Source organism: Ranitomeya variabilis, chromosome 8 (assembly GCF_051348905.1).
Source record: "Ranitomeya variabilis isolate aRanVar5 chromosome 8, aRanVar5.hap1, whole genome shotgun sequence".
NCBI lineage: Eukaryota > Metazoa > Chordata > Amphibia > Anura > Dendrobatidae > Ranitomeya > Ranitomeya variabilis.
The window spans coordinates 176,576,397-176,603,391 of NC_135239.1; the positions used below are offsets into that span (position 1 = coordinate 176,576,397).

At 44.5% G+C, this 26,995-nt stretch overlaps 1 protein-coding gene across 1 annotated transcript; it reads right to left on the minus strand.

Moving 5' to 3' along the window:
- Positions 1-8,783: 8,783 nt before the first annotated feature.
- On the minus strand, positions 8,784-24,926 carry LOC143787325 (haloacid dehalogenase-like hydrolase domain-containing 5). Its single transcript, XM_077275954.1, has 8 exons — positions 24,625-24,926; positions 17,148-17,357; positions 16,793-16,905; positions 14,643-14,736; positions 14,292-14,325; positions 12,018-12,192; positions 10,818-11,006; positions 8,784-10,180 (listed from the first exon to the last, which is right to left on the minus strand). The coding sequence occupies exons 1-8, from the start codon at positions 24,733-24,735 to the stop codon at positions 9,778-9,780; spliced, it is 1,329 nt and encodes a 442-aa protein (XP_077132069.1). The 5' UTR covers positions 24,736-24,926; the 3' UTR covers positions 8,784-9,777.
- Between the last annotated feature and the right edge of the window lie 2,069 nt (positions 24,927-26,995).

The window sequence follows — 26,995 nt, forward strand, 5'->3', positions numbered from 1 at the left end:
GACCATTCTCTGTAAACCCTAGAGATGGTTGTGCGTGAAAATCCCAGTAGATCAGCAGTTTCTGAAATACTCAGACCAGCCCTTCTGGCACCAACAACCATGCCACGTTCAAAGGCACTCAAATCACCTTTCTTCCCCATACTGATGCTCGGTTTGAACTGCAGGAGATTGTCTTGACCATGTCTACATGCCTAAATGCACTGAGTTGCCGCCATGTGATTGGCTGATTAGAAATTAAGTGTTAACAAGAAGTTGGACAGGTGTACCTAATAAAGTGGCCAGTGAGTGTATATACACACACAGTCATATGAAAAAGTTTGGGCACCCCTATTAAGCTTAATGTTTTATAAAAAGTTTTTTTTTGCAACAGCTATTTCAGTTTCATATATCTAATAACTGTTGGACACAGTAATGTTTCTGCCTTGAAATGAGGTTTATTGTACTAACAGAAAATGTGCAATCTGCATTCAAACAAAATTTGACAGGTGCATAAGTATGGGCACCCTTATCATTTTCTTGTTTTAAATACTCCTACCTACTTTTTACTGACTTACTAAAGCACTTTTTTTGGTTTTGTAACCTCATTGAGCTTTGAACTTCATAGCCAGGTGTATGCAATCATAAGAAAAGAAACTTAAAGTGGCCACTTGCAAGTTGTTCTCCTGTTTGAATCTCCTCCGAAGAGTGGCATCATGGGCTCCTCAAAACAACTGTCAAATGATCTGAAAACAAAGATTATTCAACATAGTTGTTCAGGGGAAGGATACAAAAAGCTGTCTCAGAGGTTTAACCTGTCAATTTCCATTGTGAGGAACATAGTAAGGAAATGGAAGAACACAGGTACAGTTCTTGTTAAGGCCAGAAGTGGCAGGCCAAGAAAAACATCAGAAAGGCAGAGAAGAAGAATGGTGAGACCAGTCAAGGACAATCCTCAGGCCACCTCCAGAGAGCTGCAGCATCAACTTGCTGCAGATGGTGTCACTGTGCTATATTAATAGCCAGGAGAGGGTCCATGGCTATTGCCCCCCCCTGGCTACAAACATCTGCCCCCAGCCACCCCAGAAAAGGCACATCTGGAAGATGCGCCTATTCTGGCACTTGGCCACTCTCTTCCCACTCCCGTGTAGCGGTGGGATATGGGGTAATGAAGGGTTAATGTCACCTTGCTATTGTAAGGTGACATTAAGCCAGATTAATAATGGAGAGGCGTCAATTATGGCACTTATCCATTATTAATCCAATTGTATGAAAGGGTTAAAAAACACATTATTAAAAAGTATTTAAATGAAATACACAGGTTGTTTTAATATTTTATTGCTCTCTCAATCCACCTGAAGACCCTCGCTCTGAAAAATAATAAACCAACAATATACATACCTTCTGATGATCTGTCACGTCCCACGAAGTAAATCCATCTGAAGGGGTTAAATCATTTTACAGCCAGGAGCTGTGCTAATGCACTCGCTCGTGCCTGTAAACCCCCGGGTACTGAAAGGAAAGCTGGGTGATCTGTACTTACCTTGAGTTGCGGTGATGCACCCTCTGCTGGATGTCCTCATATGAACTCGAGCGTGGGAACTTTTCCAAGGCTCCAGTTCATGATTTAACCCCTTCAGATGGATTTACTTCGTGGGACGTGACAGATCATCAGAAGGTATGTATATTGTTGGTTTATTATTTTTCAGAGCGAGGGTCTTCAGGTGGATTGAGAGAGCAATAAAATATTAAAACAACCTGTGTGTTTATTTCATTCAAATACTTTTTAATAATGTGTGTGTGTTTTTTTAACCCTTTCATACAATTGGATTAATAATGGATAGGTGTCATAATTGACGCCTCTCCATTATTAATCTGGCTTAATGTCACCTTACAATAGCAAGGTGACATTAACCCTTCATTACCCCATATCCCACCGCTACATGGGCATGGGAAGAGAGTGGCCAAGTGCCAGAATAGGCGCATCTTCCAGATGTGCCTTTTCTGGGGTGGCTGGGGGCAGATGTTTGTAGCCAGGGGGGGGGGGGCAATAACCATGGACCCTCTCCTGGCTATTAATATCTGCCCTCGGTCACTGGCTTTACCACTCTGGCGGAGAAAATTGCGCGGGAGCCCACGCCAATTTTTTCCGCCATTTAACCCTTTATTTTAGCAGCTACAGCGCCCAAATTTTGCACATACACACAACTAACATTAGTAGTGTGGAATATGCAAAAAAAAAAGGGGATATGAGATGGTTTACTGTATGTAAACCATGTCTCATATCCTGTCGGGTTTGGGAAGGAGAAATGAAAAGCCGGCAATTGAATTACCGGCTTTTCTCTCTAACACCGGTGCGTATTTCTCGCAGGTCACACTGCTGGTCCGTGTATAATCCGTATTTTTCTCGCCCCCATAGACTTTCATTGGCGATTTTTTTTTTGCGCAATACGGTGACAAACGCAGCATGCTGCGATTTTGTACGGCTGTAGAAGACCGTATAATACGGATCAGTCAAATACGGCTGATAGGAGCTGGGACATAGGGAATCATTGGGCCGTGTGTTATGCGTATTTTACGGACGTAGTTTATGCGCTCATACGTCCGTAAAACTCGCTAGTGTGAGGCCGGCCTTAGATCCACGAAATCTGGAGATCGTTAAAGGTCATCAAAAGGCCTACATCCATGAGATAGGCCATGGGGGTTGTAAAACCTGTGAGGCAGAAAGATAATTGGTGCCCTGTGGTTTATTGCCTTTTGTTCTGATGATAAAGAGTGCAATTCCACCTGAGATATACATCTTGTCTCTGGCCTCCTGTATGGTACACAAACCCTGTGGCTTTGGAATATAAACCATTGTTCATGAGATGAACATCTCCTGGCCAAATGGAGTTTGTATGAAAAGGCCTGGGGACAGGTACAAAGAAGTTTAACCAGGATTTCTTGCAGAAATTTCCTGAAGAAAACCGGAAATTTTCTGCAAGAAATCCGCATTTATTTTTTTTTGCGTTTTTTCCCCATTTTTTTCGCTTTTTTTTAGCATTTTGCAAGCGAAATTAGCTTGCAGAATGCTAAAGTTTTCCAAGCGATCTGTAGCATTGCTTGGAAAACTGACTGACAGGTTGGTCACACTTGTCAAACATAGTGTTTGACAAGTGTGACCAACTTTATACTATAGATGCAGCCTATGCAGCATCAATAGTAAAAGATAGAATGTTAAAAATAATAAAAAAAATGCTTATACTCACCTGCAGACAACCGATCTCCTCAGCGGTGTCCGTTCCTATAGATGGTGTGTGTGCGCAGGACCTTCCATGACGTCGCGGTCACGTGAGCGGTCACATGACCGGTCTCGCGACCAATCACAAGACCGCAATGTCATCGCAGGTCCTTCACCGCACACCAGCTATAGGAACCGAAGCGGCAGCATGCACCGGAGAGGCGGGAAGACTCCGGAGGCCATCGAAGGTGAGTATATCACTATTTTTTATTTTAATTCTTTTTTTTTAACCAATTATATGGTGCCCAGTCCGTGGAGGAGAGTCTCCTCTCCTCCACCCTGGGTACCAACCGCACATAATCTGCTTACTTCCCGCATGGTGTGCACAGCCCCGTGCGGGAAGTAAGCAGATCTATGCATTCCTAGGTGTGCGGAACCCCGCAATTCCGCAAATTTAATGAACATGTTGCTTTTTTTTCCCGCGATGCGATTTTTTTTTGCGGAAAAAAATGCAACATTTGCACAAAAAATGCAGAATACACTGTAAATAATAGGAGGCATATGTAAGCGTTTTTTTCGCGTTTTTATCACGTTTTTATAGCGAAAAAACGCGAAAAATACTGAACGTGTGCACATGGCCTCAATGTAAGGACTCCATCCATAGTAATGTGAAGACCACTGCAACCACTTTTGTAAGAACCCTGGAACCCATTCGAAACCTAAAGGTACTGTCACACTCAGCGACGCTGCAGCGATATAGACAACGAGCCGATCGCTGCAGCGTCGCTGTTTAGGTCACTGGGGAGCTGTCACACAGACAGCTCTCTCCAGCGACCAACGATCAGGGGAACGACTTCGGCATTGTTGAAACTGCCTTCAACGATGCCGAAGTCCCCCTGCAGCACCCGGGTAACCAGGGTAAACATCGGGTTACTAAGTGCAGGGCCGCGCTTAGTAACCCGATATTTACCCTGGTTACCATTGTAAAAGTAAAAAAAACCGTACATACTCACCTTCTGATGTCTGTCACGTCCCCCGGCGTCCACAGGGTTATGCGCTGCTGCTCAGAGCTTCCTGCACTGAATGTGTCAGCGCCGGCAGTAAAGCAGAGCACAGCGGTGACGTCACCGCTGTGCTCTGCTTTACTGCCGGCGCTGACACATTCAGTGCAGGAAGTTCTCAGCAGCAGCGCGTAACCCTGTGGACGCCGGGGGACGTGACAGACATCAGAAGGTGAGTATGTACGTTTTTTTTTACTTTTACAATGGTAACCAGGGTAAATATCGGGTTACTAAGCGCGGCCCTGCACTTAGTAACCCGATGTTTACCCTGGTTACAAGTGAACACATCGCTGGATCGGCGTCACACACGCCGATCCAGCGATGACAGCGGGTGATCAAGCGACGAAATAAAGTTCTGGACTTCTAGCTCCGACCAGCGATATCACAGCGGGATCCAGATCGCTGCTGCGTGTCAAACACAACGAGATCGCTAAGGCTACTTTCACACTAGCGTTAACTGCAATACGTCGCAAATGCGTCGTTTTGCCGAAAATACGCATCCAGCAAAAGTTCTTGCTGGATACGTTTTTTCGTCATAGACTAACATTAGCGACGCATTTGCGACGCATTGCCAAACGTCGCGTCCGTTTTGCGACGCTTGGGCGTGTGTTAGCGGACCGTCGGGAGAAAAAAACCTTACATGTAACGTTTTTTGCTCCCGACGGTCCGCTTTTTCCGACCGCGCATGCGCGGCCGGAACTCCGCCCCCACCTCCCCGCACTTCCCCGCACCTCACAATGGGGCAGCGGATGCGTTGGAAAAATACATCCGCTGCCCCCGTTGTGCAGCGGAGACCACGCTAGCGTCGGGAACGTCGGCCCGACGCACAGCGACGGGTCTTTCCCGACGCTAGTGTGAAAGTAGCCTAACCAGGACGCTGCAACGTCACGGATCGTGGACGTTCTCGCTGCAAAGTCGCTTAGTGTGAAGGTACCTTAAGACCACCACCTTCATCCTTGTGCATGTTCCTGGAGAACTTGAAAGACTCTGAGCTGACCGTATGATACTGCTGTCAGAAATCGGGATCAATTTTGTCTTCTCAGTCCCCATTTTATGGTCTAAATCTATCACGTAGCACCTCCACACATTCCAGGTGCCTGAGAAACTGAATCAAGCCAGACACCTAGACGCATCTCTCGAAATTCCAAAAAACAATGGTTGCTTTTGTGGCATAAAGCCCTTTCTGTTCAGGGTTGCATATAAACCCTGCCTGCATTTCATTTAATGCGGAATCTCTTGCTGGACACTGTCTATGGGTTCTCCAATCTCATTCATCACATCTCTAATCCGGCCTTGCACATCAACTCTCGTGGGCAGTTGTGCCCACACAATTCAATTCAAATTAGCTTTATTGGCAGGACTAAGTACACGTTAGCATTGCCAAAGAATATGGTAAAAATACGGGGGTGGGGGAGGGAGGCATATAGAGGTCCAGGATATATCAGACTCCTTTTAGAGGATAGGGGATGTTTCCAGGGTGGGGTATAGGAGTCCATGACATATCAGGCTCTTTAGTCGGGGGATAGGGATATGTCCATTGTTGGGGTACAGGGGTCCATGACATATCAGGCTCCTCTTAGTCTGTGGCAGGCACTGACATTCCGCTGCTATGGCCGCTGCACTTTCCTCTTCCCCCAGTATTATCGGCAGTTTCTCTTCCTCCTCCATGGAGGTGAAGTCTGGGAGGAGATCAGACAGTCTCTTGAAATGAGTGTCCCTTACTGCGGAGTATTTGGGGCACCTCAGCAGGAAGTGGGCCTCATCCTCCACGGCCTCCTGGGGGCACTGCTGGCAGAGTCTGCTCTCTCGGGGCTTGTAGTTCTGTCGGTGCCACCCGGATTCGATGAGTAGGCTGTGGGCACTCTCAGGATCTGTTGATCTTTGGGGTTTTCTAGTTTCTCTAGATATGGGGCCAGTTTGTACTCCCTCTGTAGGTTCTGGTATATCGTCAGTTTCTTGGATTTGTTTATGTCGTTCCTCCAGATGCTCAGATATCATCTTCTGGATTTCACCTTTTGTCAGGCCATGTAGGTTGATGGCTTGGTCAGACTGGCTTTGGGTACTTTTTATAGGGAAATGTCTTACAGGGATGGACCATGTGTGGCTAATACAAAGGTAATGTTTCTTCTAAAAGTAGAGTGACAAGCCAGGGTAAGGAGGCTTCTCAGAGGCCCCTCATTGAGCCAAATCAGACTCCTTTCCTGACGAGGGGCAATAGCCTGAAACACCCATCTTCAAATTGAGATTTTAGTTTGGCTTTTATCCTTAGTCACATGACAAGGCTCAATAGTGACTTTTAACATTGCCACATCCAATCGGTGGCACCAAGTCCTCTATGGCTGGAGACAATTTGCATATGTGATATAAAGTTAGGCACTTCCCAACATCCACCACCCTCTCCTATTACATTTCCCTCTTCCTTGTACCTTCCCTTATGTATGTCATTGTAAATACCTTATTTGTAATAAATCCCCTTTAAAGATCTAATAACTTTTGTTAATTATTATTAACTGGCACCCCAATACTTAGCAGATTGTACACTGATGAATACAATAGTGAAAAAAAAAAATTACGTATGAATGATGCCTTATAGGAAATAAGTTGATGATCTTTCTTGCAGCCAGAACAACCAGACATCCTTCACTCCCAACAAAACTGGACTTTGGCCAACGTGGAATCATGTACTGATGCACGTCCTGTTCAGTAGAGGTGTAATACAGGTGATGATAAATTGTAACATTGTGGTTTAATTTATCATATGACATTTGTAACAATTCATTCCAAGAAAATCATTTATCTTGACCGTCGGATGAATAGGCATACTGCCAACAACAATCCCTTCCGATCTCCCCCCACCCAATACACATGGACAATCAGCTCAGTCAAAAAGGACAGGAGGACAGGCTCTCTTTACACATTTCTGACCACACTAATCTCCTCTTGGAGAAAATGGATTGAATTCAAGGAGCACGATCCTTCTCTACACAAGATCTTCTGTCAGGGGAGAGCGGGGAGGCCCATCCATGCACATTAGATAATCCAACTTTAGTCTAATGCAGTGTTCCCCAACTCCGGTCCTCAAGAGCCACCAACAGGTCATGTTTTCAGGATTTCCTTAGAATTTCACAGGTGATGGAATTCCTGCCTGTGTAGGTGATGCAATTATCACTTGGGCAATACTAAGGAAATGCTGAAAACATGACCTGTTGGTGGGTCTTGAGGACCGGAGTTGGGGAACACTGGTCTAATGTGTATGATGGCGTTTAGAGGCATCATTTCCGAAGAGTTGAGACAGAAGGTGGTGGAAAAGAAGAAAAAACTAAAAATCGCAGTGTTTGTAGAAGACACATTTACTGTATTACAACCGTATGGAGAGAATATTCTGTAACAGACTGAAAAAGAATAATACACATCATGGATTTTGCTTGTTAATATAAACATGCACCAAAAAAAAGGCAGGCAACACAAATAATTCAAGTCACAACCCGGGCATGTGTTGCCCATTATCATGCCCAGAAATACAGTAAAAAAAAAAAGACAATATTTCAGTATCATTTAAAATGCCCTTTAAAAATAGTGAAAAATGTTGCATATGTGAAATATTGCACTGAAACATTTGTCTCCGTATCTTACGACGTCGTCATAAATCCTGCTGTGGAGCAGAAGCAGCTCGATTTCTACACAGTAAAGAGATCCAGCACCATCTTGGAATATTGTACACCGGCGACTATGGACTAGAGTTTCCATAGGCCGCCAGCGCGATTGTGCATAAAATAACCTTAGGGCTCGGTTACATTGGCCGACTGTCTACCTGGAAGATTGGCCATGCAGTATAGCTACGTCGTATCCATACCCAGCGTTTGGCACATCCACTATTGCACCCATCATTGGGCAAGGTCATCATTGTGAACATGTCTGCTAGGGTCCAAATGCACCTAAAAAGATACAGTAACTAGAAGAATCTTTATGCCCAACTCTGCAGCAAACAAACGTTCTAGGATATTTGTAATTAAGATATACTGGGCCCTGATCAAGTGGCCTTATTGGCCCAAGGCTCCGCCAACCTCCTCCTACCTGCTGGCATCAGCATCTTGGTCATCATGGTGGCACCATGCCACGTGTTATTGCACCAATCCTAATTATCAGAAGAGCTATAGGAGATGCCTACAGGTAGGACAGAGTTCGCAGGCCTCTGGCCACAGACTCTCCATGTTTTCCTGTGTGTCTCATTTGCACGAGATTGATGTAGTCCACCATGCAGTAATGTTATTTCCTTCCATCTGCCCCTTTTCGACCATCATAGGACAGATAGAAGGGAGTAAAACTTTTCAGGATGAGACTATACAAAGCTTACAGTCTATAGCCCGGGAGACTTCGGTACACAAAGTAGAGGATTTTAAAGGGAATCCATCAGCAGTTTTTCCTATTTGAGAGCAGTATGATATAGGGGCTGAGAGCCCGATTCCAGGGATGTGTCACTTATTATGCTGCTTGCTGTAATTTCAATACAATCAGTGTTTTATAGCATAGCCGGAGATTGTCACTGCAGGACTAGGTGTCACGTGCCAGACAGTCCAGGCAATTGTGTAACCACGCCCCCATCTGCGATTGGCAGCTGACTGAAAATGTACACAGGATGCAGCCAATCAGTGGTATGGGCGGGGTTATACACAGCATAGTATTCCGAGCTCTGCAGCAGAGAAAACTGACTGTATCAAAACTGCACCAAGCAGCCAAGTGACACCGCTCGAATTAGGGACTTTGCCCCTACATCATGCAGCTCTCAGATAAGACACCAAAAATCTGCTGACAGATTCCTGTTAATGTATTGGAGCAAAAGAAAGAAAAAAAACAACCTTTATATGTCTATAAAATATTTAAGAGTTCTTCTGAAATGCCCCAATACCTTCTCAAAGAGTGCGATTTACAGCTACAGCAGGAAAGATGCGAGGAAATCAATTCATTATTGTCTTCCTTTAGCTTGTTAACAGGTTAGAGGCACTAATCTAGGATGTTTCCAATATGGCAAGAGTAGGGAATCAATAAAAAAATAATGCAATTGCCCAATATTTGATCCCGACTACTAGCAAATTAAAAAAAAATAAAAATCAGTGTGTGGCGAATACAGGTGCGGAGACTACACAGTCAATAGTCCAAGTGGATGACGTATCCTGTAAGCCGCCCTCAGTATATCATCTATATACTAACGGAATAAAGTATATAGTCCTATGCATAGACCCTCACCCTTGTGTGCAGTGTTCTGGTAACTTATATTGTACAGTCTTCCTATTGCATGTAACGATATAAATAAAAATAAAAAATTTTTAAAAAAAAGTCTTAAAAACTTGCCCAAAAATGGTTATTAAAAGGAGTAGAAAAAAAAAAGGATTTCAAAAAGGCAAAGAAAAAAAAAAAAAAAAGATAGGAGTTGGGAGCTGGTAAAGTGCGGAAAAATAATAAAAACAAAACTGAGGTTTACTGGGTTATATCCTGGTATATAGAAGTATAAAGAAATCTCTATCATGTCCTCTTATTACTGGTTGGCACAAAGATTTCTAACTCGAAGATCAGGTCGACGGCAGCATTGACATCAGGGACGAGGTGATCCGGCTCCACCAAGGCTGGATCAATCCTGAAATCCCGATGACCGTGAAATACTGTTTCAGTAACGGATTGTGACGGATCTGCAGGCACTTCGGCATGAGGATTGTAGATCCCGGTGCAGACAAGGACAGACTTACATCGAGTAGCACTGGGAAAATCCAGCTCACTCTCCCAAGCTGCCTCCGTCTCCTGAGGCACTGTGGCTACTCGGCCTCCGGAACCGGCTTGTACCAACGTCTTGGAGCCTTGTCTAGAGTTCCTGCTCTGAAGGTAGCGGTTGTAGAGGTTAGCACCATAGATATCAGTCATTAGATTGTCCCTGCAGGATAGAAACAAGGAAAGAAAGTTTATAATCTAACATTCATACCCCCGTAACAATATGCGCACAACATGGGCTACCAAAAAAGCATGCTGGCGGGCAAAGGGTCTCCCCATCTTGTAACCGCCACTGGGGGAAAGGGGCAACAAAAAGCTGCATGCCTGACAACCACTGGGGGAAAGGGGCAACCAAAAGCTGCAAGCCAGCCAACCACTGGGGGAAAGGGGCAGCAAAAAACTGCAAGCCAGCCAACCACTAGAGGAAATGGGCAATAAAAGGCTGCATGCCTGACAACCACTAGGGAAAAGGGGCAACAAAAAGCTGCATGCCTGACAACCACAGGGGGAAAGGGGCAATATAAAGCTGCATGCCTGACAACCACAGATAGGAAGGGGGGGCAACCAAAACCTGCAAGCCAGCCAACCACAAAGTGTCCGAAGCACTACTAAATGGTGTCACCAGGCAGCCAGGCGCTATTTGGTTTCTTTCAGTAGCAGTTCCATTCACTTCAAGAAATTAAAAAGCCTCATGACAAGGCCATTGCTTTGTCTTGGGCCAGTAAATGATAAATGACCCCTACGGATCTAGATGGAATAGTGACATTGTGAAGCAGATTAGCATTTACATAGCTAATTACCCTATAGCATAAAGGGTCTGGACAGGCTTATCCCACTGCATCTCCGCGGCTTTGGTCCGGATGAGGTATTCTGCATACTGATAAGTCACCTCGCTGGGTTTTCCCATTAAGGCCTCATATTTCAGCTCCTTCCCTGTTATCTTCTTATAGATGTTCTCTAAACAAACCATGAAGATCCCATGGCCAAACCTGCAAGCAAAATTAGCAGTTTGAGACTTTCTTCATATGTTGTTCGCTATGATTTGATGCGAAGTATATTGGAAACTTAAAATATTTTAACCCCTTTCCACTGCAACCAATTTTAATTTTTGCCCATTCATCCCCACCTCCCTTCTTCCAAGAGATATTTTTTTTTCCTGTCTGCATAGCCATAAGAGAAAGAGCATTTTTGGTACTCGCTATAAATGTTGTTTCATGGCATTCTTTGGGGCCTACAAGAGCCATGGGTAAGGGTTGCTACCACCAAAAGGCTAACACTAAGCACATACATAAAAAAAAAATAAAAAAAAAAAAAAAAAAAGTCAGCTCCTGCCCAGCTACATCTGGCCTACTGGCTACTACATTAGAAAGAAAGTAGTAGAAGAAGCAAGAGAACGAAAGAAGAAGACAACCACCCAGAGGAGAAAAATGCACGCGAAAAAAAAAAAAAGGGCAAACAAAGGAGAGTGCTTTGTCCCCCAATGAATGCTACAAGGAAGATTTTTATGGGAGAGTACCAAAACATGCATATTACTTACCGGTAATGTGTTTTTACGGAACCCATGACAGCACCAACAAATAAGGTTGCTGTCATGGGTGACAGGAAATCACGCATATTACTTACCGGTAATGTGTTTTTTCGGAACCCATGACAGCACCAACGAATATAAGGGTGCTGTCATGGGAGACAGGAAAACACGCATATTACTTACCGGTAATGTGTTTTTACGGAACCCATGACAGCACCCTTATATTCATTGGTGCTGTCATGGGTGACAGGAAAAATTCTTTTCCTGGAAACCTCATTGGGGGACTTAGAAATCATGGGATGTCCTACAGCAGTGCCTGGGGTGAGAAACACGAGTTGTAAAACAGACTCCTTGTGATGGACGGCCCAGGAGGTTTTCACTGCTTGAGTATAGCGAGACAACCCCTTTTAAAAAGAAGAGTTTGATAAAATAGTCACAGAAAGTAACTAACTATAATTGGTAAAACTCTTGCCTGGGTGATCGGGCCTCAGCCATCCACATCAGATCCATATTACAAGCCAGTAGAGGGATGTGTGGATTAGTATCAGGTTGATGGGGGTTGGCGGGGTGACCACCAGTCAGTAAAGCATCAATGATTATCTGAAGGTTAGTTTCCCATCTAATAGGCTCTCCAAAAAGAATCACCGCTGAAAGAAGAAAACAGATCACCAGAATTAATAACTAGGCACGATTGTATGGTAAAAAAAATAAATAAATTATATATGCCTAAAAATTGAAAACTGTAACACAAGGAACTGAATAGTCAAGATCCACTGCTGGCAGCTGCCTTTGCAATTGCAGACGAATGGGAGACAAGTCTGGAATCGCTGCAGGGGATGGTAGCATGTTTAAGCCATGCAGGTTGCTCACAGTAGCACCAACGATATGCGACAAGAAGTTGTCGTGTTGAAAAAAAATAAGGAAATAAAAAAGGCTCCTGGGACACTTTGGAGAAGAGGAAGTACTACTGGTTTACGACTTATCCATTCTGAACTGCAATTGAAATTGGATGTCACATACCAATCATGGGGTATCAAACAGTGTTCACACAAACCATCAGAAGCAGTTTACATGACATTAGGCTACGAGCCAGACGTCCAACTACAGGTTCTCCATTGACTTCCCACCACCGATCTCAGATGCCATCATGGTGGAGAGCCAGACAGCAATGGAGGCTGAAGTGGCAGGTCTGTACTCCAACAAGTTGTCCTACTGTTGTCTTGGATGTGATGATAGCAGACCACGTGAGCAAGGCCATAAACAGGCCTCCACGAGGTAACATGAAAGTGTCCAAGGAGCCATTGTTCAACATTACCGCCACAGGCTGCATGTTGCTGGTGCTGCTATGAGCATCCTGTGTCCACTGATCATGCTACCATGGTCTTCAGAGTCTCCGGGACTTGTCTCCTATCAAACACATCTGGGACATCCTTGGTCAGTAATTGCAAAAGGAGCTGCCAGCAGCAGATCTTGATGATTCAGTGTGGCAGAACCTTCCATTAATATCCTCACTGATAGCAGCCAAGGCTGTAAGTGCGGGGATTTCTACACGTTACTCTCATACTCCATACATTTTTTTTTTTTTATTATTTTGTTTCCGTGGTTTCAATTGCCCATCATTACCATATCTATCCATCCTATGATTTACATAATTCCACATATTTTCCGTCTTGCTGAGGACAACAGAAGTAATGATACTGGTAATAGACCAAACTCAGAATAATAAGGTTTTAAAAGCCTAAAATAACACAGCACCTTGTGTAGCTCTGTCATTCCCACCAGATATTAGCAAGATTGTCATCATCCCTATGGTTAATATGTGCCTGATATCAGGAGCTTGTGGATAAGTTTTGGGCTAAAATTAAGTTTTTTGTAATTGGGTTCAGGTGCAAATTTTGCCCCGTTTGCCTTTTATGGCCTCTGTGCTGCATTGTCTATTGCTGGCTGCAGAATGAATTAACGGAGAATCCCTCAGTAAGCACTTTCTGACTTTCCAATGAGAGAAACACCCTTTTATATCTGTCTTTTCCAGATGTTCTCTCAGCTCATTTATAACCACAGCAAAGCGAAACAACGAGCCTAGAAAAGCCAAACAGTGCAAAAGTTAACAACACCCAATTGCAAAAAAATTACCCCCCCCCCCCCCAGAAAAACAAAAAGGAGTCCCCGTAGGTGGACAACACACTTTAGTACCACGGGGCCCATTCTTCATTGCATTTCCAACTTTATTTTGTGGAGTAAAATTTGTTCCAATATTGACTTTGTGCTTTATTTTTCTTAATTCACTTTTTTTTTTTTTTTTTTTTTTTTTTTTAAGTTAAACAAACAAAACAAAGTTGTTGTTTTTTACTTTTGTTGCTTGTTCTGCAGTGCCTGGGTTTTGCTTACCCTGAGGTTTTTCATCATGTGCAACATTTCAAAATGCAGCTAAATTTGTGCATAATTCTATTCCGGTTCCCTAGTGATCTACTTTTTTCCCCCTATTTTATGAAATTATTGAAGGATTGTGCAACTTTTTAAGCTTTAAAAAAACCTATTAGAAGAAAAAAAAAACAACAAAAAAAAAAAACGTTTGAACTTGTACCACTGCATCCAACATTGTGCGCTCATTTCGACACAAAATGCAACAGCACAAACAAAAAATGAATAAAATTTATGGATTAAGAACAATTGTTTTTTTTTTAATTATTTTTAATAAACTAACACAAAAAAAAAAAAAAAACACAAGAAAAACGCAATAGCATACCTTCTATTTTGGGAAGTTCCACCGCTGTAGATGGCTTTCAAAGACAAAACACAAGAGACATCATGGCAAGTTACTTCTCATAACATGTTCAAAAAGTTTGGGTTTTTTTTTCTGTTTTTTTTTTTTTTTTTAAACACACAAAACAGAACAGGTTTTATGGCTAAAGTAAAGGTCACAGCCTGAGGGTAACGGAAATTATGTCCAAGGCTGAGAATCCGGCTGGCACCAGGTCACAGCGACACGGAAAACTAGAAACGGCAGTGTAAGAAGGTAGACACAAACACACATGTGGGGCACGGTATGAACGATTCGTCATCCAAAAGGTGAAAAATAGAAATGCTCAACATTCACCAGAATCTTAGGTCGTCTTCTATGGTCCACCATGTCCAGGAAGGGGTAAGACTCCCGCACAGAGTCTATTGTGATAGGATTCGAAAATCCTAAACTGAATGATAGATTAAGGAAAATGAATGCAGGCAAAAAAAAAAAAAAAAAAAAAACATACACAGATGCAAGTGGCCTCCAAACCCTGACTTTCCCCAGTCTATTTGCCTTCCTTTAGCTACATTGACATCAGAACATACTCTTGTGGAGTACAGATGATGGCAGTGATGATTATTGACTCATTCATGTCAATGATTTTTCTCGCATGCAAAAAAAAAAAAAAAATTAAGAATAAGTTGAGTGTCAGTGTTTTTTGATCAGAGAGTCACTTTTTACCAGAGTTTCATCACTTGTTTCTGTAGGAAAACAAGGGAAGGTGGAATGTGGCAATTAGTGGCGACTACTGATGAGCGAACGTGCTGGGATAAGGTGAGATCTGAGCATGCTCGGGTGCTAACCGAGGGTCTGCTCCAGGCTCGAATAATTTGTTCGAGTCCCCGCAGCTGTTCGTCAGCTGCCACCCATGCAACGATTGCCTAGTGGCCACCTACAGCTCGACCACAAGCGTGGTACAGTCCACCAAGAATTAGCTTAGAAAATCTTGAACCTTGTCCTCTCCCAGCTGCTTGAACTTTAAAGTTTGGAGACACAAGGACCATTACAGCTGGAATTTACCACTTCTTGTAAATGTTCACTAGAAAAAAAGATTATCCTCATTTGTTTAGGACTTAGAGAGATTATTACCCGGGAAATCTAGATCAGCGACTGACCAGTGATGGTCTCCATGTCAATACCTGCTCAGTAGTCTACATCGCCATGTCTGGAGATCCATAGGAGGAGTAATGTGAGATTGGAAGAGGACATCACTCATGGGTCTACAGGTCATCTCCCAAACACACTGCTTCTATTATTGGAGGTTAGGATCATTTTAGGTCAATCTTAAAACATCTACAGGCCAAAAATCAGTTTGGGTATAAAGAACACTTCTTAATAAAGTAGGCAAGGTGGTCTATAACCAGTGTGCAGAAGTGGTGGTGGCCTGAATCCAAACAAAACTTGAAGGTCCTACGTCTTTTGAAGACTAGGGCCCCATCATGCTCAGTTGTCAGTGAAGAGGTGTCCACACATGCGCAGCTCTCTCCATTAATCAGAAAATTTCTGAGCGCACTTGCTGGATGATTTTCAAAATTCCCATACAAGTGAATGAAGACAGACACACGCAAATTGGTGGCCACCTACTCTCCAATCCTGGTGGTGCGCGATAAGGCCCTGCTCTCCAGATAAAATGCAGGTCCCAATGGGAGAATCTTGGCATAACCTGTGGGCGCCAAAGGTTTTAAAGCATTACGGACCCCAAATGTCCCTAAGTAGTCCCCCAAGGTCAGGGTCAAACAATGACTACAGAGTTTAATTGCCATAAGTGATGTGAGAAACTATATGCAAATTCTCTTTTAGAAGGCCGACCATGACGGCAACGCTGCGGAAGTATGGGGAACAGAAGTCAGATTCTCGGATATGTCTAGCTTTCTGCTGAATGTGGGGGGGGGGTAATATTAAAAAGGGATAGAGCACTTGGGCATGCTTGGATAACACTTCATCTGAGCACGCTCATCACTATTTACTACTTGTTACACAGGTTACTGGCCTCCTGTGCAGCCCATCAGAGGTGGCCGGCAACGAGCACAGCACTTGCTATACAGCATGCAAGAGCAGCTCTGAAACTGGCTGGATCTGGTCTCCGATGACTGCCCTACTAGCAGCACTGGAGAGGACACAATACAGGCCAGCAGCTCAGCCATGTTATTAGCCAGTCATTCTTCAGAAGCACATTTCCCCCAGGCCAGCAGGGAGCCAGGAGGCAGGGGAGCGGTTTGCTCCTGAAGATTCATGGATCTTGAAAACAACCTTGTAACAGAACAGGACGTCTTGTGCATGCACATAGTAGATCTTAAAGTCACAGAATACTGTATTTGTCCGTAGGGATGACAAATTCTCCAAATGAATATCTGTCTCCGGAACTAGCAGGAAACTACCCCCCCATTTACAAGGTATGGTGGCCAACCAGTAAAACCAACTAAATCTAATTTTCTCATGTGATCCCACAGTAGAAAGGATACTACTTTGCAATATCCAGAACGGGTCCTTGTCCCGACACCAGTACACATTTATCGTGATACTGTCTGAAGATGCGCAGAGGACTGTGAGACATCATCACCTGATCCTGGGAAATCTGGAAAAATGGAGGTGGTAAAAGAAACAATAATAAGCAGCGATATCACACAACCATTTATAAATAGTGCAAACTAATGTAAAACTTAAAAAAAAAAAAATACTGTATAGGCCATGTAGTTGGGCACATTGAAAAAAAAAAAGAAAAAGTCACCTGTATTTTTAGGCTGTGGGCCTATGAACAAAGCAACTCATATTACATATCTCCTCTTCTACACAATGAAGGCGAGAAGATCGACTCACCGGCACACCAAGTATGTCCGACAGCTGATCGGCTTTGGTTTGACGAAGGCAGTTTCCAGCATTAGTGACAAAGACGACCGGCACCAAGAATTGTCCTTGGCTGTTCACCAACTTCTGAAAGGCTTTTTTTGCGGCAGGAATCGGGGTCTTTCCTCGGACCAGTACTCCATCAATGTCAAATAACAGTCCAAACGTTGGCTGGAAACTTGACTGAAAATAAACAAATGCCTTGGGTCAACGGTCGTAGCCGGGGAAAACTACGGTTGGTCCTTCTACAATGTAGAATTACATGCCAGCCATTAAAATCCAGCATTACATAGGTCTATGGACAGGTGGGAGTCACCAGATTTCAGATCATCTCTTTGTTTGGGGTTCTTCACCTTAAAGTCCAACCATGCACATTAGATACCTGTTGGCTACTTCAGCTGGCAACCATATCTCCCTCTTGCCCATAGTGGCCAAAAGTGTATGTATGTAAAAAGACGGCCTACCTCTCCTAAGAGAGGGGGAGCAGGTTGAACCGCAACAGGTGAATTGTCTTCTCCCCCAATATCGGCCATTACGGTACAGTTAGGAAGCCCTTGTACACTTCAATGTGTGGCTGGTCAAGGCAAAATTAATGGGCTTAGCCAACATTAATCTTAGGTGTATGGCTAGCCTACAAGACAGGGGAGGGTCTCTGACATACATATGCCATAATGGGTCATCAGGGAGGCAATGTTTGATGCCATTTTTCACATTTCTGATCAATAGCCCTGTGCGCCTTATTACCTGCAGTACTGACCTGCCTACATCCTTCATTAACAAGAAAAAGTCTATTCATCCCTAAGGATACGTTTTTTGGACTCTTATGTGATCTAATGTTCACATCCTAGGAACACCATGTATCCGTACAGAATTACGTAATTTACGCCAATCTGTACAAGACAAAGGGCTCAAATAATGCAATATATAATGATTGGTTTTCCTTATAATTACATAGTAAACCAGACTAAACCACTTTACGCAGGAGCCTGGTACACAATTGCTGCCAAATTAGGATTTCTCAAGGCTCCTAAGCCAAGTGCACTCGAATCACCCAGAAGACACGATCATGTACAGTCATGGCCAAAAGGAGAGACGGACAAAGTTTTGGTTTTCAAAGTTTGCTTCTTCGATGCTCTTAGATCTTTTACTCCGATGTTTTTACGGTTACTGAAGTACAATTATCAGCATTTCATAAGCATTTAAACCTTTAACAATGCAAAGCCCCAATATTTACAGTCTTTCCCCTTATTTTTCAAGTCTTGTGCCCTTCGCCCTGGAAGTTGGATATCATCTTCTGGGCCAAATCCTGACTGATGACCGTTCTTTCTTGTCTCATCATTGCTTGGAGTTTACCACAATTTCGGTGTTTTAGTTTGTCCACCCACTTTTTGAGAATTGACTACGGGTTCTCAATGGGACCTTTCTGGTTTGAATTAAAATGTCAATGTTTTGTTTACCGAGCCACTCCGTTATGACCTTTGCCTTGTGACGTGGTCTCCATCGTGCTGGAAAAAGCATCGTTCATCACCAAATTGCTCCTGGATCATTGGGAGAAGTTGCTCTTGGAGGAGGCTTAGATCCCATTCTTTATTCACGGCAGTGATCTTTGGCAAAATTGTGAGTGAACCCCCTTCCATGGAAGAAAAGCCCCTACACATGAATGTTCTCAGGGGGCTTCACTGTTAGAATGACACAGGACTCATGGTAGCGCCCTTCTTTTCTTCTCCGAACAATCATTCCTCTAGATGTCCCAAACAGTCTGAAGGGGACTATAGGAGAGACAATAACTTTTCAGAAGTACAGAGGTTGGAATAAAGTAGTTATTTTCTCTGAGGAAGCCCCCTTCAGACTGTTTGGGACATCTGGAAGAATGACCACGGACAAACAAAAATACTGAAATGGTGATAAACTCCGTGTCAGGATTTAACCCAGAAGAGGATAATCCCACTGTCAGGGCGAAGGGCAAAAGTCGTGAAAAATGAGGGTCAACCCAGTAATTATTCAGTCTTTACATAAAACTTGATGGATTTGTAAATAAAATGTGTAAAATCTTATGAAATTCTGATAATTGTACTTCAATTACCAAAGAAACATCCGACTAGAAGGTTTAAAAAAAAAAAAAAAAAATCACAGAAGCAGCAAACTCAGTCTCTAACCTTTTGGTCATGACTCTACATGATCGTGTCTTCTGGGGTGATTCGAGTGCACTTGGCCTTGATAAATCCTAATTTGGCAACGATCATGTACGAGACTCCAGGGTAAAGTGGTTTTACTATGTAATTATAAGGAAACCTGTAAAGCCAAGCATTGCATTATTTGAACCGTTTGACTTGTACTAATTGGTGTAAATTATATTATATGTTATGATAGTTTAGGGAGGGATACATAGTGTTCCTGGTATGGATACATTACCTTGTGCCAACATTATGTCAAACTCCAAGCACTGATTAGGTAAGAATGGGCGGTCGGTCATCAGTCAGGATTTTGCCCAGACGATGATATCCAGGTATCAGGGCGAAGGGCAGAAGTCTTGAAAAATAAGGGCCAATATTGGAAATATTTATACATTATAAACTTGATGTTTGTCAACAAAAATTTTTTAAAAAAAAAGCACCAAGCCACCATACAGTTTTAACCACTGAGCCGTGCTGACCTTACGGTTAAACACTGGCATGGGTCTGCTAATGTATTAGGTCATGACCCTAAAAGGGGTTTTCTAGGATTTGGAAAAGTGTAGTCAAGATCAGAAAATGGGTTTAAAGTAAAAACAAATACAAAGAGAGCCATCAGTTTCCATACATCAGCCATGTGACCGCTGCAGCTAATCACTGCCTCAACAGTCATCTGATGCAAGGCACATGATAGGAAGCAGAGACGAGCAGTTGCTGGAACATTAAGTGTGCATTTGTTTTTTTGTAAACCCATTTGATGAGGTTTGCTAAATAAAAAAAAAAACAAAACACAAAAACGTAGAAATCCCTTTAAAAGGGATAGTACAGGATTTCAAGAACAAATATGCCCTTTTTCAGAAGCAGCTCTACTCTTCTACACAGGCTGTGCCTGGCATCACTGTTCAGCCCCAATTTAAGTAAATAAAATGGAAATGCAATACCAGACTCAGCCCATGAAAGAGAGTGGCGCTGTTTCAAAAAAAGGGTGGAAAACAAAAAAAAAGCAGATATTTTCTGACTTCCTTTAAAAAGGAAGTAATCGATAACTACCAGACTTTCTGGATTGAAGGGCTTTCACTATATGTATGTATATACACAGAGCTCCGGACCCGGCATACAATGTTCTTTTGTTCTATGGAAAGGAAACGTGTTAGGAAACTAGTGCACTGAACTGATCACACAATTTGTAGGCTGCATCCTCCCAGCATTTCCACCTGTGAACCATTACCTTGGGTGCTATAAACAAGCTTGTGGCCTCAAAGTTACATAAATCCTTTATGGCAGCAGCCCCCAGGTCATAAACCAGCCCTGGAGCAAAGGTCCCGTAATGTGAGGAGGTCACAGTCCTGGAGAGTGTATATATAGGGGCGGAGGATATAAATAGATGGGATGTGTGACTTCAATCCATCGCTAGGTTTTCTATGAGACATGTACTAAAGGTGTTTCTGGCGCTGCATTCTTGTACTGACAGTTGTTCTGGTTCTGCACTCATGTAAGGATCCGAGTCCAGTGGAGGATCACAAAGCATATATACTTATTATTTCAGAAATTATCTGGACCCATCGTACATGGATCTGGCAATGCCTTGTGGTTTCCACTGTAAAAATGTGATTCATGGCTGAAAAGGAATATCAGTGTCTGTATGCCGGCCACAAGTGGACTGGGAGACGGAAGCAGCACAGCGCAACGCACCAAGCCGTGTCCATCATCTCTCACCACCTGTGGCCAGCCCGGTATATAGACACGGATATTTCTAGAAGAAATATGAATATTTGAGAACGGAAACAGCCTTTACAAAAGATGGTCTGCTTCTTGGGAAAATAAAAGCCTCAAATTACATAAAGATAAAAAAAATAATAATTTAGTGATGGAATAAATTAAAGGCCTAATTAGAAGAGCCAATAATCAGGAACGCTTGGATAAAACATGTCAGCAGTCACCCAATGAAGGAACAAAACGCTCGGCGATTGGATCATTCACGCCAATATTAAAATGGTTATCGCCAGCATTATGTCCCATGTAAGCAGGCGATAATGATCATACTAAGGAATGTTCTGTCCATCTATAGGAGATAGTCAGCTGTTTAATGGCAGGGGTCATCCAGTATAAATGACCATTAAAGGAAGAGATCAGAAGGTTAAAGCAGGTTTTTGTGTTACGTGTATTTTTCATAAACTTTGGCAAATTTCCTCTGCTATTTCAGGAAGAGTTTTCAACAGGCTCATTATCAGCAGAGGCAGGATTACAATGACTGATAACACAGGACATCACAGCTCCTCCCTTCACAATGGCATTTGCATAAGTTCATTAGATACTTCAATGCAAAAGACAGGGCAAGAGTCTCTTCCTTGTCATGTACATGTGTTGTTTCCTGACACAAGAATCAATCTAAAAAGTCCCAATCTAAAACTTGCAAGATTTCTAAAATTTGACACACACTTGTGTCTCATTACAGGGGGGTGTTTGCTTTGAGATTGTTACAATAATCCCGTCTTTAGTAATCTCTTGATCACTGCAGGAAAGATCATAAAGGCAATGAAACAGATTACGGTAATCCAATTACATGAGAAGATCAGACGGCTATAAAGTATAAGCCCCAGATAAGGAATGGACAGGAGGAAATCATCATGACATACACAGAAAGGAAATGGTTTCAAAGTATCGTTAAATGTTTTACATTGAAGCATCTAATGAGCGTGTGCAAAGGTCATTGTGAAGGGCACATGTACCCTCTTCAAATGCATTTATGTCCTTAGGATACAGTTGAATAGAAAGGTGGAGCTAGGATCCTTCTGGGAGTGTGAGAGTGTGTGTGTGTGTGTGTGTGTGTGTGTGTGTGTGTGTGTGTGTGTGTGTGTGTACACACACACACACACTTAGGTAGGAGAAAAAAGGATTATCCCCGCGCTGCCACAAGAAGAATTCCAAAAATTGTAGAGGTTTCAACGTGGTTTATTCTACGCGTTTCAGGGTTCAGGTGACCCCTTCATCAGGACATACCACAAATATTGTACAATTGTAGGAACATCTTACTGTATGTGGGGAGTTGACGGGCATCATACTTCATGTAGGGTATGGAACTGTTGAGGGCACATATATAGAGGCAGCTGTGAATCACTTACTGGTGGTGGGGGGTCCTCAGTGCACAAAAAGTGAACAGAGGACTGAGAATGAGATGTGCTGAATATATTTTTTATTTCAGTCTCAGCGAGAAAACAGTCCCATGAATGATCTGAGGGGGGGGGGGAAAGATCTATTTTGGATAAATGTGTGTTCTTTGGATAGAAGTGAAGATCTGGATGACGCTCGTTTGTTCACTAAACAATTCTGTAATGTGCAGACTATGACGCTGATGGGAGGCGAGGGCTGTCAGAGCGGGAGATGCTCGGCGTCCTTACAACCTGCTGATGTCACAGTCACTGATTACATAATTACTGTCCGGAGGGAGACGGAGGAAGAGATGTCAGAGCCGGAAACATCACAGAAACATAAAAGCCGCCTACACCGTGTACATGAAATGGAAAGTCACAACCTACAAAACAACCGTCAATCATTTCATTACTAACCGTTTAGGAAGCAGTCAGACGGCCATATAAATCAGACCGCAATGCCCGGCGGCTCTCCCGGCCTGATAGACAGCTGTACAGAAATCTATGAAGCTCGGGTAGGTAGAGCCGCCGGCCAGTCCGAGCACTGCGCTCCCATCACGGTCAGATTTACATGGCCGTCTGACTGCGCCATTACAAAGGGCATTTACTACGATCAGTAACGCAGATATGGCCACTAGCTGATCACCCATCAGTGGCTCTCTTGCCCCAACCCCTTTAACAAGGCAGGACCGGCTCAGCTGCAGCAGGAAGACCCGCTGACACATCTGACAACTGTGATGGCCCAGGAGCGGCCACGGACAGAGAGGGCTCCTGTGCAAGAACAGTATACGGGGCCTTTGCAGTCCAACAACTCATCATATTGTGCAATTCCCGCTGCTTTGAGGGGGGTAGGGGCCCCTTTACCTCTTGGGCCCCAGAGCTGCTGCACAGGTTGCACCAATGGTATGTCCGCCCCCATGAGCATTAGATTATCAGCAGACTCCCCCCTTACATTGTGAAAGTTATTGGGGGCTTAGAGGCGTTGTCTCAGCCTCACAATACTGATGATTTATCCTCAGGGTAGGTCATCCTACAGGTCACATCATAGGGGTCCAGCATCCACCAAACCCACACATCACCTCTGGCCGGATAACACCGCGTCGGTCACAAATTGGTTTCAGAAGTTCCCAGCCGCTCCGGGTTTACTGACTGCAGCCAGTGCAGTGTGGACGAGATATCAGCAGGCGGACTGGGGGCATCAGAGACGGGGGAAGGATGGGGGTCACAAGGACTTATTGGCTGATCCCTAATGATCCCTGTAATGTGTATAAGGGCACCAAGACAGACCACCTTTCTATGGGCAGTAGAGGAAGCATCATAACAGGCCAGGGGTACCATGGTGGTCCCAGTATGACAGAAGAACTGTGGTTGTCCCAGGCACGACATGACTAGCAGGAGATAATGTGGTGGTCCCGGTACCACTGGACGGCGGCACTGCAGTGGTCACAAGCACAGCACCACTGGCCGGGGGTATTGTGGTGGTCCCGAGCACGGCACCACTGGACAGTGGTATTGTGGTGGCCCCAGGTACGGTACCACTGGACGGGAGTATTGCGGTGGTCCCAGGTACGGTACCACTGGACGGTGGTATTGCGGTGGTCCCAGGTACGGTACCACTGGACGGTGGTATTGCGGTGGTCCCAGGTACGGTACCACTGGACGATGGTATTGCGGTGGTCCCAGGTACGGTACCACTGGACGGGAGTATTGCGGTGGTCCCACGCACGGCACCACTGATCAGGGGGTATTATGGTGGTCCCGGGCACAGCACCACTGATCGGGGGTATTATGGTGGTCCCAGGCACGGCACCACTGATCAGGGGGTATTGTGGTGGTCCCAGGCACGGCACGTTGCCCCTCTCCTGCTGCCTATACCCCATTACCTGGGTCACTTCTATGGATAATGAGCTCTGTCCATACAGGACCAGCTCTAACTGTGCACTGACATCACACTGCTCTATAGCCCCCATACTACAACCATTCACAGCAATGTGGACTCCTCATTTCCTGCAGATCAGTAACAATCTTGCCCCGATCTCACTATCGCGATAGCCGGAAGCCCCCGACCCCCCACACCTCGTACATCTGAGCTATAAGGACGGTGAATGGAGCTATACCCGTCGGCGTTACCTGCGGCGGCTCGTCGGTGGCCAGACAGATCCCGGCCCGGGGCTGCCCCCTAATGGCTCCACGTGTACTGAGAAGCCGCAGCCCCCGACAGAACGGCCACAGCCCCTTCATCCTGTGCGGGAAGCCTTCACCTCCGGGCTCTGTATCGCTCCGTGTCTGAGCAGGTGACCCCGGGAGCCTCCGTTATCAGCGCCGCTCTGCGGTGCCCGCCGTCACCAGGGAGGGAGCGGGGTCCCGGTGTGATCGGGGTCTCTGGACTGGGGCTGATGTGTAGCGACTCCCGGGATATAGCTCAGCTGTGCGCCGACACCAGCCAATCAGCGACAACTGCACGATTACAACCAACCAATCAGAGAACGCACACGGGTCCCGCCCAGAACCAGCCCCTGACAGGGGACACTTCCGCCAGAGACAATAACAGCGGCGGCGGGAGGAGGTGACGGGCAGCAGCGGCCCCGGAGTCACGGCTCTGTGCACCTCCACGGGAGGACAATGGAGGCGAAATGCAACAAATATCAATATATATATACACACTACATGTATGTACCCTCACACAATCCAATACATTATATACAAATGCATTTTCAGTGCGTTAACGCATCAAAAGCGCATGACATACCAAAACAAGGAAGTTGCAAAATCACAGCAGCTTTATTACACACCAAACAGACAAAAAAACGCACAGACACCCAAGGGAATTTTTTTTTTTTTTTTTAAAGGGAACCCGTCGCGTGAAAAAACCACTATTGACCTACAGATATGGGGTTATGAGCAGGTTAATAGTGTTCTGAATCTGAGCGGCGTCCGCACTTAGACCCCACTAATGGGAGAAAATAACTTTATTCCCCATGGCAGTGGTGCGGGGTCAGGTTTTGTCACCTTTCAGTGACCGTCCCCGGCACTGACTGACAGCCGGCCCTAAAGCTCAGCTGCTGTCAGTCAGGGTCGGGGCTGTCTATACACAGAGCGGTGACTGAACCGGTGCCACCTCCATCACTGAATGCTGCAGGGAGGAATGAGATTTCCCCCTGGCAGTGGGGCTCCAAGTGCTGGCGCAAACCTGCAGATTAACCTTATATCTATATACGGGTTAATAGTAGTGATGAGTGAGTGCACTCGTTGCTCGGATGACCTCCGAGTATTTTTTAGTGCTCGGAGATTTAGTTTTCATCACCGCAGCTGAATGATTTACAGCTACTAGCCAGCTTGGTTACATGTGGGGATTCCCTAGCAACCAGGCAACCCCCACATGTATTCAGCCTGGCTAGTAGCTGTAAATCATTCAGCTGCGGTGATGAAAACTAAATCTCTGAGCACTCACAAATACTCGGAGGTCATCCGAGCAACGAGTACACTCGCTCATCACTAGTTAATAGCGTTTTTTCATGTGACAGGTTCCCTTTAAATAATAGGTGCAGAAATTCTGAAGCCTCAAAAAGTCACCAAAAGCTGCTCATGGGAACAAAGCCCAAGTTTCAGCTCAGAGGTGGAAGATCTGAGCCTCCTATACAGATTAGGGGACGCACTTCCCACACACCAGGTCTACCGAGAGGCCGATATGATAGAACCCTTCCTAATCCTGCCCGTGTCCTGTTAAGACAAACGTCAACTTCTTAGGCCTCTTTCACACTTCAGTTGTTTGGCGTCAGTCTAAAACCGCCATTTTCCTCAAAAAAAACGGATCCTTTTTTTCAACGGATCCTTTTTTTTCCCCATAGACTTGCATTAGCGACGGAATGTGACGGATGGCCATCCGTTCTATCCGTCATGCGACGGATCCGTCGAAATTTGGCGGATGTTGTCTAGACATCGACGGACTTTGTAACGTTTTTTGTCGCCGCCTAATTAACGGTCCGCGACAGATCCGTCGCGTCCGTCATTTCATAGAATGGCCACCTATGGGCGACGGATCCGTCGCGACCGTCATTTCGGCGGATCTGTCGCCCCAATCCGTTTTTTCAATTTTTTTCAATTGCGCATGCTCCAAAAAGTATATACAACCCCCGAGTAACGGATCCGTCAAAAAAACGGATCCGTTACATCCGTTTTTTCAACTATTGTGACGGATCCGTCATTATGTCGGAAGTGACTGACGCCAAAAAACTGAAGTGTGAAAGAAGCCTTACAAGCTCTTTATTGAGCCTTCCAACAACAGCTTTCAAAGTAAGTTGTCGGCTGGTTACTTTTACAGCAGGGCAAGCCTGTACCTTTAAGAGTGATCTGATCATCACTTTAGTACGTGTTTTTGGAAAGCGATCCTTCAGATCTAAACTCTACATTGTAGGACAGAGATGTAATTCCCCAACCAGTGAAATTACCATGATATAATCCAAAAGAAAGGTTCACTGTAAAGACTCCACATCCAGATGTT

Coding starts and splice junctions, on each gene's coding strand:
- LOC143787325 (XM_077275954.1), bottom strand. CDS start 24,735: ATGAAGGGGCTGTGGCCGTTCTGTCGGGGGCTGCGGCTTCTCAGTACA. Junction 17,358..24,624: donor CCACCGACGAGCCGCCGCAG/GTAACGCCGACG, acceptor GTTTATTTTCAG/TCAAGTTTCCAGCCAACGTT. Junction 10,181..10,817: donor CAGACCCTTTATGCTATAGG/GTAATTAGCTAT, acceptor TCTATCCTGCAG/GGACAATCTAATGACTGATA.